Source organism: Ciconia boyciana, chromosome 3, assembly GCF_034638445.1.
Source record: "Ciconia boyciana chromosome 3, ASM3463844v1, whole genome shotgun sequence".
Taxonomy (NCBI): Eukaryota; Metazoa; Chordata; class Aves; order Ciconiiformes; family Ciconiidae; genus Ciconia; species Ciconia boyciana.
Window position 1 is genome coordinate 30,230,378 of NC_132936.1, and position 17,557 is coordinate 30,247,934.

The window sequence follows — 17,557 nt, forward strand, 5'->3', positions numbered from 1 at the left end:
GAGATATGGTGAATTCCCACAGTGCTTGAAATCATGAGAATAGTAGGTATTCGGCAGTGCATGCCAGAGGCTCTCTGCTTAATTATAAAAGCAGGGAAAGGTTATGATATGGAGATTGCAAGTAATCACCACACTGTTTTTTTAAAGAATCGCTTAATATGAGTTTTTGCACGATTCACTGAAATCACAAAAGAAAAAAGACTTGCACCTGAAAGACACAATGAATGTCCAATTGTGAATTCTTTTTTAAAATCACATAATTTTTTTTGAACAAAATATAAGTAATATTTATAACAAGATAACTATTTTAACTATAGTTAGAACAATGTTAGTAAAAGTAGCTTTCTTAAGCAGGCTTTTTCCATACTACACACAGTTTGTAGTTCTGTTTATATTGACACATAACTGGTAATTCAAAAACTCATATTAAGCAATTTAAAAATAACCTAGTTTGATGATTGTTTGCAATCTTCATATTATTGCTTCTTTGCTTTTAACAGTGTTGGTTTTAGGCCACCGTATGCTTGGTAAATCCTAACTAATGTTTCGTCTGTTTATCAGTAGCAGATAAAGCATGTTCTGTTCTCCTGAGTCTTGCTGGAGTGCTAAGAAAAAGCAGCCCAGAGCTCTGTGTAAATAATGGAAAGCACAGTGAGTACCCAAGAACTGGTAAGGTCATAATGGAAAATAAACCGGCATTTGTGTTGATGACTAGTTTAACTGTACCAGCAGCAGATCTAGGGTAGAAACAGTTTTTAAGCACTTGTAAACAAAGCATATATTAGATACAAGAGTTTTTTGGCTCAGCTTTATGAGTTCAACTGAATTTTTCATTTAATTTTCTTATTTCTTCTAATTCTTAGTGGGATGCAGATGAAGGACTCAGAACAGCAATTTGAGCCTGTCATAGCAAGCGCTATACAACCTTCTGCAGAGGGATCAGCTGATGAATGTGCCTTCTTTCTGACCTGAATTCCTTTTGCTCTGTCAGTTCTGGGCCTCTTTTAATGACAGACTGCCAACTATTCTGAATACTGGAGAGGCTTTCTGACACAGCCAAGTTTGCAAGAGGAACTCAAAAGAAGTTTCTGAATTTGTGAGTTAAACTTGGTTTGATTCTGAAGATCAGAGTTTGATGCAAGTAAGCTGAAATCAGATGCAACAAGACAGAGGATATACTACCTTTTTGTTTGTAATCTTTTGTCTAGTGACTCTTTAGACCACACTTAGAGATTTCTGTCAATGACTTTTTTTAACTCTCAGTTTAATTTATAGCTTTCACCCCAGTCAAGCAGAGCTCACAAACCACCAAAAAGCCACCCATAACGGATTAAGGAAACTTCAGAGATTGTAATAAAAAATATGACTTCATTACTCAGCTTTACTTTTTTTTCAGATATATCCTTATCATACAAAGAATTTTTTCAAAAATTTCTCACTAGTCTCCATTACCTGCTTGTAAGCACTTGGTACTAATTTGACTAAAAAATACACAAAGCAGGCATTTTCAAGCAGGTGTACTAAAAATGCAGCAAGAGAACTGACAGAAATAGACACATAGATGAACTGTGGTCTATCTGAATACAGTACTGAATTTACACGTTTCCAAAATTCTACCTGTCCTAAAGTGCTTTGCTTTTTCCCTGTTTTTCTTGACTGCTTGTGAGTAGTGGGGTGTTTGTCTAAAGAGAAGATGGCCCCCACAATGACTACCCAGTGCTGCTCTGAGCTGTGACCCAAACACCCAGAGGGCCTGTATGAATCATACCGAACTCCAATGCAAGAGGCAACATTGATTAAAAACTGCTTCAGAAGTCACTTTCCTTCTGTGACATCTGTGATGCAGGAACATAAAGAAAAGTAGTCTTTGCCCTGGCAGGCTTGCAATGTATTCTAGCTTATTATGAACATAAACTTTGACCACAAGGCTATATTTGTATCTATTTGGAACTCAGCTGAGTTCTGGGTTTACTTTATTTTAAAAAGTGACTGCAGTAGCTGGAATTTTATTTACTTCTTTGCAAAATCATTTATGTGAAGAAGTGCCTCTTTCAGTGCAAAAGAGGTTCCTCAACAGTTCAGCTTTACGGTAAGAGCTTCTTTTGCCTTTTTACTCCTCCATTTAACACTATTTGCTGTCAAACAACAGATTGCTTCTATAGCCATACTTCATGCTATTTATGAACAGGGCCACAGGAATAGTCAGTTGCTCCTCCCTCTCTGCTCTTCACTTATTTCTAGATACAAGCCCTGGCTCTCCATCAATTGCTTCTGTGGCTAGAGCCTGCATCCTGCCATCATGGTAGCACAGAGCACGAAACATAAGAACTTTCCTTCTTTTTTTCTCCCTGACACTAGATTTCTCTCTGCCTGTCTCAGAGATGTGAGGTCTGGAAATCCAGCTGTGACTTCTGGCTTTTTCCAAATAATTCTCTATCTCGTTTTGTGTAGGTGAGTCATAGTGTTGAGTTGTGCAAACGTGAACGTGAGGCAGCTGGTTTTATACTCCATTTCAGATTGTCCATAATGAGCCAGCTGGGTCTCTTTGGCCACAAGACTTGCAGCTACCTAAAACCCACACTGATTTTTTAAGGCAGCTGCAGTATGCTCTGCTACACACCTCAGAAAACTCTCAAAAGTCCCTTAATTACACTGTTATAGTACAATGAAGAAAAGCTGGACACTTAAGTAAACTATCCTACCATGCTCCCGTTTACAAAAGGCTACTGTAAGCCCACAGCGATCTACAAATTCAGATGAAGCTCAAAGTTCAGAGCACCTCAAACTCCACATGAACTTCGCTGCTTCATCTGAGCTCTACCTTTACTAGTTTCTTCAGCTTCTCACAGGGGCTGAAGGGAGTTTTCTAAATTGCTCGAGGTACCATCAAACATTCTTCAGCCTATCAAAAGAATCTGTAGGTGCTGATCCCCAGATTTTCTAAACTTAAAATTCCCAATCTTTTGATTATTAAATTACAGTTTATTGAAGACATTTTTTTCGTCCTCCTCCATGGAAAGGAGGAGGAAATTTCTCCTTTCCTCCCCCATCCTCCTCCATGGAAATTACTTGAACAACTGCTAAAGGCATGCAGGTAAGGGAGGAAATGGAGGAAACAGTAGCTGTACAGAGTAAAAATCATAAATGATTGCACACTGACACTGGGGACAGTCTGCAGCAGCAACGCTGACCTCAGTGTTTCTTGATCCAATAGTGACTGCTTACAGAAGGAGAGATACACTCTGGTATTAGAAGCAGAATGGTTTTAATAAATCATGTCTTTAAAAACAGCCAACAGCAGCTTTCCAAAAGTTTGAGTGATTTAATCAACTATGTGCTAGATAAATTTATCTTGACTGTCACTTCCAGAGTTCTTCTGTGGGCTCCCTATAGCTGCAGACTGGCTGAAGTAAAATGGTTCCAAATTTTCTTTTATGTTAGTGATATTGCAGTTCCACTCTGGAGAAGGGCTATGGAGGTTTATTTCTGATCCTGAGGATCCTGAAAGCTGAAACTGGGGAGATTTCTGAGCTAGAAGAACAAATGAGATGCTGACTACATAAGAAAATGTCATAGGAAATTGGTCATAGGGAAGTGTAGCTTCCTTGAAAGTCAATATGCTCTGGAGAACAGAGACAAGCTGCTGCTGGGAACTGGAGCATGGAATGAATTAGAAAATATAGTAGACTTAATACTGTGAATGATAGGGACAAAGAGAAAACTGTTTATGTGTTATATGTTTGACAAAATTTTGAGGTAGAGACTTCTTTTTAAACAGTAAGAAAAATCAATAAATAGTATGCTAAGTAACAGTACATGAACTTTGAAATATTTTTTAGAAGAATATTCATCCTGCATTTGTAGAAATTTGGCCATCACAATACAGTTCCAACATGAGGAACCTGTAAAACTGGCAAAAGGTTTGTGGTTAAAGTGAAGCACCAAAGATTCCTGTTGGTTATCTCTAACATTAACATGTCTATAAAAAAAGCCAGCAGTACTTCACAAATATTCACACTATTAAAATACCTGCGTAAACATTATGTTTTATGATATGCCAATTTGCAAGCTGTTAAGAAGCTATGAAAAGTATAACTATTCAATCCATACTTCCTGAAAAGACGGAGACAGATGAAATGTTAATTCATATGACTGAGTGAAAAGTTGATTATAGGATAAGAAATTTATTTTGAGGAAGTTTCTGTGTAAGAAGAAAAAGTAAGGTGATGGCTGGAAAAGAGGCAGTTACGTGGTCTTAGTGGAAATGGAGTGTATTAGTGTATGAAAGTGAATTTTATTGCTACGCTTGCCTTTCATGACGTGCCCCCAATTTTATAACTGAAAACTCACATTTTGCTCTGCTATGGCAAAATGTTTTTATCTCATTTGAAAGGCTTTCCAGTGCTAAAAATAAATTGAAGTTTACTTCACAAATATTGAGCACATTATTTCTATGGAAGTAAGGAATGCAAATAAAGATGTGTTATGAACAAATCCTTTGCTTCATTGCTGATCTGGTAGGAGTTGAATTAAGATTTCTATAGAGCTTCAAATATCAGTTTTGACGTAGGAATTATTATCTGTTAGATAAATAGCTGAAATAGTCCTAACAGGAATTACTTTGGTCCTGTCTAGAGATCTAGATCATGATGTCAGGAAAAAAAAAATCAGATTTCATGATGTCCTATCAGAAAGACGCTTTCAGCATGAAAACTATTACCCAAACCAGCACTGCCAGTGACAATGTTCAGAGCTAGCTGGGAGAAGAATCTAAACTACCTTACCGCAGAGAGAGGAAATCCTTTTGGAGTGATGCTGTAGAACAGGGACAGATAATAAGAAATTATATCATGGCAAACTTCAATTTTTATCAGAAACAGAAAGTATTAAAAATACTTAGCAAAGCCTCTCTTTGCATCATGTTTCTTAGTTATTGTAGTGAAATAATGAAAAAGCCACAGGAATCTCAGCCAAGGAGATCCTAGTTTGTTTCCTTGTAAGACAGAGGTTTTAGATCTTTATTTCATAGGCAACTGAAACAATCAAATGCATGTTTTAAAAGGTATTGAAAACAGTATAATCTTTACCTTGAAAGCTGTTCTTGAATCTGGATCCCTTTGGTAGGAGTTCTGGAGTATACTCGCGATAGCCTCCTAAATAAAACTGACTGAAGACATTGAGCCCAACCAGTCTCCCAGGAGAAGTGACAGTTTTATTCTTCTGATCATCCACCTTTCAATGAAACATTTATATTTGTTAGAACAAAGGAATTTACCATATTTAGGAACTCTTGATGAAGACACTCCTCCAAACTTAACAGTGAAACACAAAAGTAATTTTTAAACTTTTCATATAAAATGTGGAAAAAAAAGAACACTTTCACCTAAAAGCTGTCCTTCTAAAGGGAATAATTTCTTACCTTCAGCCAGCCTTTTTGGAGATATCTGCCAAGATGGATGACATGAATATTGAGTGTCAGATCAAGTGGTTTACTAATAATTGTTGCTGTGCCAGAACCTAGATTGTAGCTATATACTACTCTGCCATTACGGAGGCCTAACTCCAAGAAATCATCTCCATTCAGACCTGAAAAGACAAAAATAGAATAACTACTTATTCCAGGATTGAGTGAATACTGATGCATAAAATATTCTCCAAATCCACTGAAAATATATCAGTTTAGGAAAATTTTAGCCAGGAAAGTATTAAGTTTTGTATCTATTTTTAATATTCTCTGTTTAACTTGTAATAGTATTTCCAGTATTCTTGTGGATTTAAAATAGAAACTGCAGAGATTTTGAACATATTTATAGGCTTTTTGAAGGAAGTTATTTTTCACACTAAGAGTAGGTTAGTGACATCCACAAAACCTGTTGAGCCTGGTGGATTTAGCAGTCATTGTTGTTCCCTCCCCCTGCAACATGAATAAATTATCAGCTTTCTCCAAAATCTTAAAAAAAAGCAAATTGAAATTCCAAGTTGCATGTGAGAATAGCCCATGACTTAATTCTATTCCAGCATGCCTTCAGCTTTCACGGTAGGTACTTTAACAGCCTCAAAACTTGAGGGCACCTGCTGCTGTGAGGTAAGAGGAGCAACAGGGATATGGGCCTAAGGAAGCTCTAGCAGTTTCTATCAAGCTTGGTCAGCTGCCCTTGACCTAAGAGTGCCTGGAGACTTTATTGCAGCTGCCCCTAATTAGGGCAGCTCTAGCGTATTTGTTACTGAAGTTTCTCTGGTCAGAACAGCTGTATGCTTTAATTCTCTGAAGTCTTCTTAAACTTTTAGGTTAGAGCTCATTCATTTGCAAATTTGCAGTAGATCACTTAATTTCTTTACATTTAGGACTACATGCTATAAGTGTAGTCTGTGCTTTTCAGGTACTATACTATAAAATCTCATTTGAAAGATTTTAAGTCTGCTATAAAGCCTATGAGTAAGAATTCAGTTCCTGGACCCCATCCTGGTCATCCAAGTAAACAGAATTTTACACTGGTATCTTTGAAGAGAATTCAATCCCTCTTTTCATGTAGGCAAGAGTGGAACCACCATTAGTTAGAAAAAACATGATCAACTTGTTTCTTTTTACAAACCCCACCCTTTCTTTTGCACATACTCTTTGTATGGTAAAAGAACCGAGACACAAACAATGGTAAAAGGGAAGAATGTTCTCAGTCATGGATTAGGATGTCCTGAACTGAAATTCAAAGCCATCAATTTCTTTTTACAACTGTCCTGTTAATTCAATAAGGAATTCAATGCTCAATTTCATGCCTGTAAACTGTGTTTTATTTGATATTTTCTTCTGTTTTCATAAGGCTATCTCATTTTGTATTTGTTTTGGGGAAGGTCTCTTCCTATTTGTTCTTGCAGTGTCATACAGTGGCCCTCATTTCAAACGTGTGTCTTGATGCCCCTGCCCCAAGTGCATGGGGAGTTTGTTTCATTTGCAAAAGATAAAGTGGGCTTTTCCCCACAAGAAGCAATGATATGTATATCTCATCCTCCCACTGAAGCTCTGCATACTGCTGTTTCACGGCCAAAACTGCCATATTCCCCTTATCTCACATGCTGCATTAGCAATGCGGGGGGTGGGGAACAGTACTCTGCTTTTTCTATACAGAAGTTTGATTTTTATATACAGTTACTATTTTGATGCAACATGAATATATATAAAAAGAAAAGATTATTCCAAAGAATTTGAATACACAGCCTCTGTACAAAATGTGCAGTTAAATTCAGTTGAATAGAAAACAAACACTGTTCATTTTTATTACAATGATTTGTTCATGACTGAAAGAAACCCCATTGCCTTCAGTTACATTGGCACATTACCAGTGAAGTAGTTCCAAACTGTAAATAACAATTTTTTTAAATCATTACCAAAGTTTCTGTTTTCAGCAGTGTCCACAATGTACTTACGGGATTTGGCCTGAAAAACTAGGGGAGGCACATTAAAGACAAAGTGTTATTTAAAATGCTGTCTGAATTTTTAAAAGGCTTTCTTGGAAATGAAGTACATAAAAGAAATGCAACAGTGTCAGCATTCTACAAAATTGACCTGATGGTGAAGATAATGTTAATTAATAGTCTGCATAAATGAGACAGCTTTTAACTGTTTTGTTGTTTTTTGATTCTTTTGCCTTACTCCTTGTCTGTACCAAGAATGCAAAGGAAAACAGACTCTGGAGTAGGCTTCAAAGAAATTAGGCCATCTTAAATTCACAGTTTTTTTGTTCATTTCTGATCCACTTATTTAGGGATTCAAAAATGGTTGATTTCTACTTATGCATTAGCCTTACAATGGCATAATTTTATTGACTTAGTTTTTCTTACACTAATATAACTGCAAATAGAATCAGATCCCAAATGTTTTAACATTTTACACTTTCAAGGTTGTAAGTTAAGTGACTTAAATATCTTAGCTATGAAAACCAACGGTGGTTATTTTGTAGAGTATATACTAATAGATGGATTTTGGGGAGGAAAAATTTCCTGCTTTTTCTGCTTTTGTATCTGTTATTAGCTCTAGAGTATTTTTTACTGAAGTTTCTCTGGACAGAACAGCTTTAATTCTCTGAAGTCTTCTTAAACTTTCAGTTTAGAACTAATTCCTTTGAAAATATGAAGTAAATAATTTCTTTACATTTAGGACTATATATGCTAACATCATCAGAAAACCTTCAAAAGAAAGGGTTTTTTTGGGGGAGAACAAGCACAGTACCTTTTTATTGCAAGAGGGCAGCAAATGAAACTTGGAATTATGTATTTTAAACTATTTTTTACTGCCTTATATTTAAACCCTGCAGCTGTTGAAAAAGCACACTTTTATACATATCAGTTTTAAGTGTCCTGCAATGTAGGACTACAGTAAACATCCTTTAAAAATTATTTACACTGAGAGCAAATGTTTGGTATGTATCAATAATCTCATGCTTGAGTTGCGAACAGCACACTCAGCAGCACTTTCCTCTTCTTAGATGTGTGCTCTTTGAAACCATCAGTGTTTTAGTGCTTTTGGTTTTAAGACCTTTATTCACTGTTTTTCTATTTCCTGAAAATACTTTATTTCTAGTCAAGTGAATAATATAGGTTTTCTCCTTTCAGACCTCCTTTTTTTCTGTCTGATAATGAGCACATCTGTACTTATACATACACATATTTACCTCCTCTTCTTTCGTAAGTAAAGAACTAGTTAAGTTTTTGGAAAGGACAGATTTGTTTATTCCAGTTTGAAAGCAATGGTAGTTAGCATGTGTTCAGCCTGAACTGATCTAAAATTTGAAAAATCTTATTTTGGAAACAGGAGACAAAAGCTGCCACACTTTTGCAGTACTGCTATCTAAATATTCACAGAGCAAGTGATACATGTGGATTTGCTTTTGCTTTTACATTATTACTCCCACTTATAAAATAAATACCAAACAACTATTTGCAGAAGCTTAACATATGTTAAGGTCCAACTTCACTCCTTCACTTTGGACTCCTCTTCCCCCCCAACAGCAAGTGGTGCATGGGGTTGGGGGTCTGTGGTCAGTACATGGTGGTACCTCTCTGCTGCTCCTTCTTCCTCACACCTTTCCTCTGCTCCAGTGTGGGCTCTCTGTGGGCTGCAGTTACTTCAGGGAACAGCCATCTGCTCTGGCATGGGGTTCTCCATGGGCTGCAGCGTCAGTAATCTGCTCCTCTGTGGAGGTGGCATGGAGCTCCTCCTTTTCGCCCTTCTTCTTCTTCTTCTTCTTCTTCTTCTTCTTCTTCTTCTTCTTCTTCTTCTTCTTCTTCTCCTCCTCCTCTGACCTTGTGTTCCCTCTGCTGTTTCTCACTTTTTTTGTTCCCTCCTCCTCCCTCTGTGGTGTTTTCTCCCTTTTCTTAAATACTTTTTCCCTGAGGTGCCACCACCTTGGCTGGGGGCTCAGCCGTGCCCTGCGGTGGGTTGGTTGGAGCCGGCTGGAACTGGCTGTGTCCAGCACGGAGCAGCCCTGGCCTCTCCTCACAGAGGCCGCCCTGCAGCCCCGGCTGCCAGCACTGAGCACCTGCACCCGGTACACATACAGACAGTGGCAACTTTTGTCCTGGCCTGTGGGAACAGGAGATGTTTTTCAAGTATTCCAACCCAAGCCAGGGGTCAGCCATGGCCCTGAGACTTAAAGAAGAGGATGTGTCCACTATGATCGGGGGAAATGGAGAGTACTGTTTGCTATGAGAGGCTTGGTTTTAAGTTAAGTGAGATATTAGAACAAGGGTGACTTTTGATTTATAAGCTTTGTGGGGGTAAGAGGAAGAAGATGTTATACATCTCTGCGACAACATTTGATAGTATGTTACAACAGCTTAGCCATGACATCAGTGTCCGTGGTTTAGGCAGAGATGACGGTGGAGGGGAGTCAAGTAGGGTACTGCAAGAGCATGCTAACTACGAGAAAAGGATTGAAATGGAGAAAGGGGAAAATGTAAACAGAATATTAAAAATACTTATTTACAGCAAGATCACAGGCTGCGAAAACCTCATGCTCCTCATGGTGAGAGCATTATTGCTTGATACTTGGTAAAAGTAAATTATTAGAACAACAGCATCTCCTCTCGGTGAAATAAGCAAAGGTCACTTGGTAAGAAATACTGCTTTCTAGTAATTAAAACGGGGGTTACTCAGTCTCCCCAACCATTTAAACTAAGGAGAAAATAGATAAAACTGCTACACAGCAATTTACCTGGTGCCTCATTGTTTCTCAGCCTTGCCGTCAGCTGGTGCTCTGCTGCCCACCCATCATTTGACATGGGGCTGCAGAAATGCATTACTACCATACGGCAGCATTCACAAAAATAATTATATGCAAAATAATAAAAAGCCAGATTTCTGCCTGACAACTGCATAATAAACCCAGAATGCTAGTATTCTGGTTAATAAAAATGACACCAGTAAGAATTTTTTTACTCAGTTCAGCTAAATATGGTTGCAAGACCTACACTTCACAAGGACTTTGACATTACAGGGTACACCCTGCAGGCAGGCCTTTTTGAGGTAGACTTTAGTGCAATGTATCTGTTTTATTTTTAAGAAAAATTTTTTTGGTATTCTCTTTTGATTATTGTAACTGAAAAAAAAAAATTAGGTTATTTTGCACCATTGGTGCTCTACATTTCATATTCACATTTTTTCTATCCTGAATAAAGACAGTGGACAAATTGGTATAATTTTTGTTTGGTTACATTTCCTACAATTTCTGTACTGACAGTTTGAAATTCAGTTCCCAAGGTTGCAAAAACTTGTCTGTATGTGACAGTTAATTCTTGTCATTGAAAAGAATGTTCTAATGATTCATTTGTGTTTGTATTACAAAAGAACTATGTATTATTGTTATAAAAATTTAATGATGGGGACACTGGCTTCTGAGACCTGCTTTCTGAATGACTAGATGGAAATGTTTTAGGTAATGTCAACTCCACACACCGTTTCTACTTGGCTACCCAAAAAAAGAAAGACAATATTTTGTCCATCCACACCAAGAAATAATTAGTAAGAGAAAGGAAAAACTTTCTGGGAGTGAACTGTGATAGGAAGTGAAAGGAAAAGCTGCCTGGGAGTGAATGGTGACTGTCGTGGGAGTAAAATGAGGCATGAGTGGTGTTAGACCTGGATGCAGTTAAAATAGTGTTGAATACAGTTCAGTTAGTTATCAGGATCCCCCAGGCCTGACCGTATTTTGCTGAAGTTTGGAAAACAACTTAGCAAAGTCTGATTCATACACACAGGCAGAGCAAAGTTTTGAGTTTAAATACACTCACAGTGGTTTAATACTTATTTGTTAGGCTAATTTGGATAATCAACTTGATAAATTAAGTAAATCAGTTTGTGGCCGTTTGTCCATGTGCTGTACCAGGGTATCATGGCACATTGAAGTACAGTTGATCAGCTGAGCTGCACTACCTAAATTTGACAGGATCTTTGCAAATGAAAAGTAACAGGCTTAATTATATGACAGATAGGTAAACTGACAAGCTGTTCTAAGCTAACATGTTTTAGTTTGCATTGCAGTAGACTAACAGTCTGACTCTCAGAAGTCTACCACAGGGAGGAAAGGGAAGAAGCCCCAGAGTGTACAGCAACTTAAGTAAAGAAATTTAACAGAAAACAAGACCTAAGAAAATATCAAATGTATTAATATAGCAAATGGAGGACACCTTGTATGCTCCTGGTGTGATGTACTGCAGTTGTTTTGTGCAATGTATATGTAACTGTGTAAGGCCTCCCCAAAACGGATTTTTAATAATGTAGTTTGGGACCTCAGTATCTTAAAACTGGTAGTAATAATTTCTCCCCTCTTTTATCTTCCTGAAGTATTAATTTTCTGATGCTGTTCAGCTTAAGTGTAAGGTTCCCATAAGTCGTGGTCCATATCTGCCAAACTCATGTGAAGTTTTGGATATGGTAAAGCATCTACTGTGGCAGTCGAGACTTATATGTACATACCTAAGTCACTCTCCTACTGTGATGGGTTTAAACTTAAAGACACATCACCAAACCTCCCTCCTAGGCTTCAACAATCCCATAGGACAGCTGCAAACCCAAAAGTTAGCTCATGCTTCAATTGCAGAAACAATTAAGGTAAAAATAAATAATATGTTTCCTATGATCTATTAAGTATAAAGTAGTTTCTACCCTGACTGCTTTAAATCTGGATTAACATTTCATTAAATTTTTCTCAACTTTAATCAGTATTATGGGTCCTGTGCGGACAGTAATGCTAAGATGGACAGAACACAAGTAGTATTACTATTTTACCCTATTTCAATGCTGAGGCCATGTCAGCCTGCCACAGTGGGATGCTGTGAAGAGATATCTAAAGTATCGCTAAAATCTTAGTACAAATGTTGTAACTAGATTTATATAACCTGCTTCTCAGCTGTATTAATCAGACCAAGTTGAATACTTCGCTATACAGATTGTAACACAACTTATTCATAGCTAGCTTGGGTTAACTTGCATTGAGTGATCTCAGGGGTTAGGGTCTCATATTTGACATAAATAACCAGAGTCCAATTCTAGCTGCTACAGGGTTGGATTTCAGTGTTGAGAGTCCTGTGGGCCATGGAAGTGCAGCCACTGTCACAACAGCAGCAATTCATGGCTGCTCCTGCGGCAGGGCGTTTGAGGACACAGGAAGAAGAAATGGCAGGGTGGCTGTGGCACGTTGGATGGATGGATTGATTTTCCAACAAAGTAACTATCAGTGGAAGAAGATTTGAGGCAGCATCTCTCAAAACTGGGCAGCAAATAAATGTAATCAATAACGAAATTTATGTTTACGACTGAAAAGAGAACCTTAATCTTCTGGTTTCCATTTATTTTGTTCAGAAATATGCTACCTCAAACATCAGATTAACTGTTGACTTTAATTACTGGAAGCAGTTATACTTATTAATGAAAAGAGACATTTATATAATCTGATTATTTACCGTGTGTTTACAAAACAGTAAAGTATTGAAGAGATTATTTTCCTCCTAATGAAATTATATCCTAAAAAGAATCAAGAAAAAGTGGTGTATATTTTTATCCTACTTTTTTAATGAATATTTGAAAGCCTGTAAGGATAGGTAATAAAAATAAAGCTTACCTTGGCCCTTCTGTCCAGTGAAAAAAATCAAGTTATCTTGTAAAGCTGAGTGGTGGTTTGCCAACTGAAATTTCAAGCGGAATTCATAGTAGAAGGTGATATTTGGGATTGTAGAATAAGCTAGGAATGAGGTATAGCCGAAGACATCTGTGCCACTGAAACTAGGTTGGCTAATATTAATAGCTGGATTAAAAAAAAAAGAAATTCAGTGTTAGAGCAAATTTTTTTAACATATGTATTTGCAGGTTCTATTTAATAACCCATTTTAGAACTTAAAAACTAATAAATAATACTGATAACTTGATATGTTGTAATATTTTACACACATGCAGATATAGTTTGTCTTTCCTCTGAGTGTAATCTATTTTTCAGCTTTTGTAAATAGGCTGCTTTTACAACTGAATTATTGGAAACTACTGCCATCTCCTGGATTCTAGATAGCATTGCTACAAAGAGAAGTACACTGCATTATTTACTCAGAACTCAGATAGACAAAAGAAAACATACAAAGAAATTCTCCTGTTAAAAGAAATGCCATCTCTGACATGCACCTGAGTGAAAGTGAGTACAAGGATGTGCTGAAGAGGTTAAGGAATAATAATTCTTCACAGGTAGAGAAACAATAAAAAAAACATCATAAAAAAATGAATTTGCAGCACAGTGAATAGGACCTACATGAATTATATTTTTCACTTTATTTGCTCCATCATTTGAACTGTCTGAATATCAGGAATTGAGTATCCAAAAATGTATAATTTACAGTACTGAAAAATTATTTAACCTTTTCTTACTGTCATTTAGGTTCAGTTTAATGAAAATTTCCTTTATGTTGGGCACTGACCAAGCAAAGCATGTAGCTTTTTCTAAAATACCTTTAAAATACCAACTATATACTCTTGTTTCCTCCAAAGCTGTGAAGGCCACAAGTTCATTCAAACACCTACTGGTTTTGTGACACAAAAGTTATAATTTATGCTGAGAAAAACTGTTGGATTAAAAAAGTAAATAAAAAGCAAATAAAATCAAGTCTATACACATATCTGTACTGGTAAACAGTCAATAGAGCACTGGTACTAAGCACTCACACGGCTCCAAGGACTGCTTGCTGCAGCTGAGTAGCCAGGCTGCTGTAGTCAATTCTTGTGGCCGATGCTCAGAGCAGAGGTAACATAATGCTCGTATTGACAATATGGTTTAGTGAAAAACAGGAGAGAGAGGAAGAATAGCTGAGTAAAGCTTAATCCTGAAATATTGGGTATGGGGCTAGATTTAAAAGGTTCGCACAGTTATCTCCAACCAACCCGAGCATCAAATGTGGCTGGATCCAGCTTTACTAATGAAAGCAGCAGGAGGGAATGGGGGAGGAAGGAACAAGTAGCTGCACCACGTACAAACCAGATTGGGAAGCACTAATAAAGAATTATAATCTTCCCCAAGTAAATCTATGTTAGCCTAAGTACCTTGAAGCATCTGGCCCTAAATACTTGCAATGTGGGAGAAACAATCACATGTAATTGTGAAAATGGTATCACCATTTCTAGTTTGTGGAATCTGTTTCTAAATTTGCAGCCTGGGAAACCTGCCATATTGGCACTGAAGTGGCAGACATTGCCTTAGTATCTGGATCTGACAAAAGGTGCAGACGTAGGCTCTGACAAACCTTTGCTAGCACAGACTTGGAGTCTGCAGCAATACAGAGTGTAAGGTCCCATTTATTAAGCAGTACTTGACACAGGTGGCACATTATGCCTTGTTCTGTGATCTTAAATGGGAGCCAGGAAATTTCCATATGAAACACTGATTTTGTCATAATTAGAAGAAAAACTGGCAATGAGTTTGTTCTCAACCTAGTCTGACTGAACGTAACCTCAAGTCTCAGACCTTTGTGAGTCATGTGGTGCACTGGAGGAAAAACACAACTCTCCCATATTTAAATCTGGTGTTGGCGGCAGTCCACTGGTATTCCCTCAGATTACCTGCACATGCCTGAGGGAGGCTCAAGTTCTGCATTTTTTGCTTCTAAGGAAGCTACGACAGACAGGCAGCTCCTTTAATGCAAAGTATTCTTCCTTTCTTCCTTTCTTTTTTTTCTTTGTTTCTTTCTTTCTATTTATTTAATAAAACACAAAATATTTGACACAAGAAGATTCAAAAATAAAGGAGGCCTTTGTGTTTATTGTCTTTTCCTGCTTCCCTTTATAATGGGAAAGGCAAATTCTATCATGTACCTCCACAGAGCCAGGTAATTTGATTTGCTGACAGAGATCACTGAAGAGTCTATTCCTGACAAGTTATTCCCAGCAGGTAAAACACTTTATTCCTAGGATGAAGTATGCCATTGTCTCAGCTGTTTCCTTGGAGCTTTCTAACTCGGCAGTTATTTTCTTGCCTTTTACTTGCTCCTTTCAGCATTCCCTATAAAGATGGATTGAACATTGACAAAGGAATGTCCTGCAAAGTGATCTACAACAGTAGGACTTGGACAGTAGAAGGATGCTACTCCCACTGACCAGGTGCTGCACAGCATACATAGAATTATTATATATAACCATATTATTAGATTATTACTACATACCACTTTCAATTTCATTGCAATTTTGACATGTCCTAGAAGAAAAGGCTCAAAGATCTCAATTCATACTTACAACTAAAACCGTATGTCATTTAAGCAAGAATAGTTTTGGCTCATGAGCTGGGCGGGCAGCAAATTTGGGGCTACCGAGACAAGACTCAACTTTTCTCTGTGCATTTCCTTATGTAACAAAGTGATAGATAGATTTACTGGGTGGAAGTTTTGTTGGAGTCACGACAAAACTGTGTTGATAACAGAACAGTTCCTATTTAAGGTTATTTTAAAAAATTATTTATCTTTAAATAACTGTCGTAGTTTAGCCCCAGTCGTCAACCAAGCACCACACAGCTGCTCGCTCACCCTCCCCCCTGGTGGGATGCGGGAGAGAGTCTGAAGAGCAAAAGTAAGAAGACACGTGGGTTGAGATAAGAACAGTTTAATAATTGAAATAAAATAAAACAAAAGCAACAACAACAACAACAACAATAATAATAATAATAATAATTTTGTAATGAAAAGGAAAACAAAAAGAGAGAGAGGAACAAAACCCAGGGAAAAAAAAAACAAGTGATGCAACCGCTCACCACCCACCAACCGATGCCCAGGCAGTCCCTGAGCAGCGGTCACTGCCCCTCGGCCAACTCCCCCCAGTTTCTATACTGAGCATGAGGTCATATGGTATGGAATAGCCCTTTGGCCAGTTTGGATCAGCTGTCCTGGCTGTGCCCCCTCCCAGCTTCTTGTGCACCTGGCAGAGCATGGGAAGGTGAAAAGTCCTTGACTAGTGTAAGCACTACTTAGCAACAACTAAAACATCAGTGTGTTATCAACATTATTCTCATCCTAAATCCAAAACACAGCACTATACCAGCTACTAGGAAGAAAATTAACTCTATCCCAGCTGAAACCAGGACAATAACTTTACCTAAAATGAGGGGCATGTGGCTAGTCTTTTAAGAATGCAGAAGTGGGAGCTGCTGGCCTTTAATAAATTAAACATGTTATCCAAAATTCAGTTTGGTAAGTTTGCTGTCATAGGAAGTTGCTATCATTTGAGTCCAGAGACTAGTATCACCATGTGATGGCCTGTGATACTACATATGGCCTGGGCTCCCCACAGTACTGAAAAGGTTGGCCATTCTGTCTTAAGTTGTGGTTTCGCCTATTGTTTCCTCCTGCTTTTAGGATGAAGTCTAAGAAAACAGGCTTGAGAGAAAAATTACCACGCCAAATTGACGATGAAGTTTTATAGCAATAAATTAACAGAAAATGGTACAGAAAGTTAAGTAGTTTTATTAAAAATGTTAATACCAGTAAATATAGACAGCAGTACTCAGCATCTGCAGACAGGTCATGTATGCTATATTTGGTCAACTGTCAGATGTCAAAATCTGTCAAGCAGGCTTAAAATGCTTCTTAGAGACACTTCAGTGACAGTCCAAGTTTGAAACACCTTAGTGACAGTCCAAGTTCGAAACACCTTAGACAGAAGTGACATGTTTTGAAGAGTATTGTGCAAAGTTCTGAAGAAGGTATATCAGAGAATGTCAACGTGACATTTTACTTAAGAGTTCCTGAAGGCAGGATAGCTATTTCTGAGAGCACGCTGAATGAGTGGCCTACATCCATGATCTTTAACATGGATGCACCCTGAACGAGTATCTATATGAAGGCAAGAAGATGGGAATTCTATCTTCAACCCAAAACATGATACACATTCTGCTTTGGACCTTTACCTACACTGCAACTTTACCTACAGTTTACCAGAACCAGGTACAAGAATTGCACTTTACTTTCAAGATCTCCATATGCGGAAAGCTTACATATAATCATACCTTCTGCACTCTCACAAAAAAACTGGTATGTAATAATT

General features: G+C 37.6%; 1 protein-coding gene across 1 annotated transcript in view; it reads right to left on the reverse strand.

The window, feature by feature from the left end:
• EYS (eyes shut homolog) overlaps positions 1–17,557 on the reverse strand; it is a 944,771-nt gene that overhangs the window by 33,719 nt on the left and 893,495 nt on the right. The window contains 3 exon segments of the mRNA XM_072855247.1: positions 5,088–5,232; positions 5,420–5,586; positions 13,113–13,295. Of these exon segments, the coding sequence (XP_072711348.1) occupies positions 5,088–5,232; positions 5,420–5,586; positions 13,113–13,295 (495 nt within the window).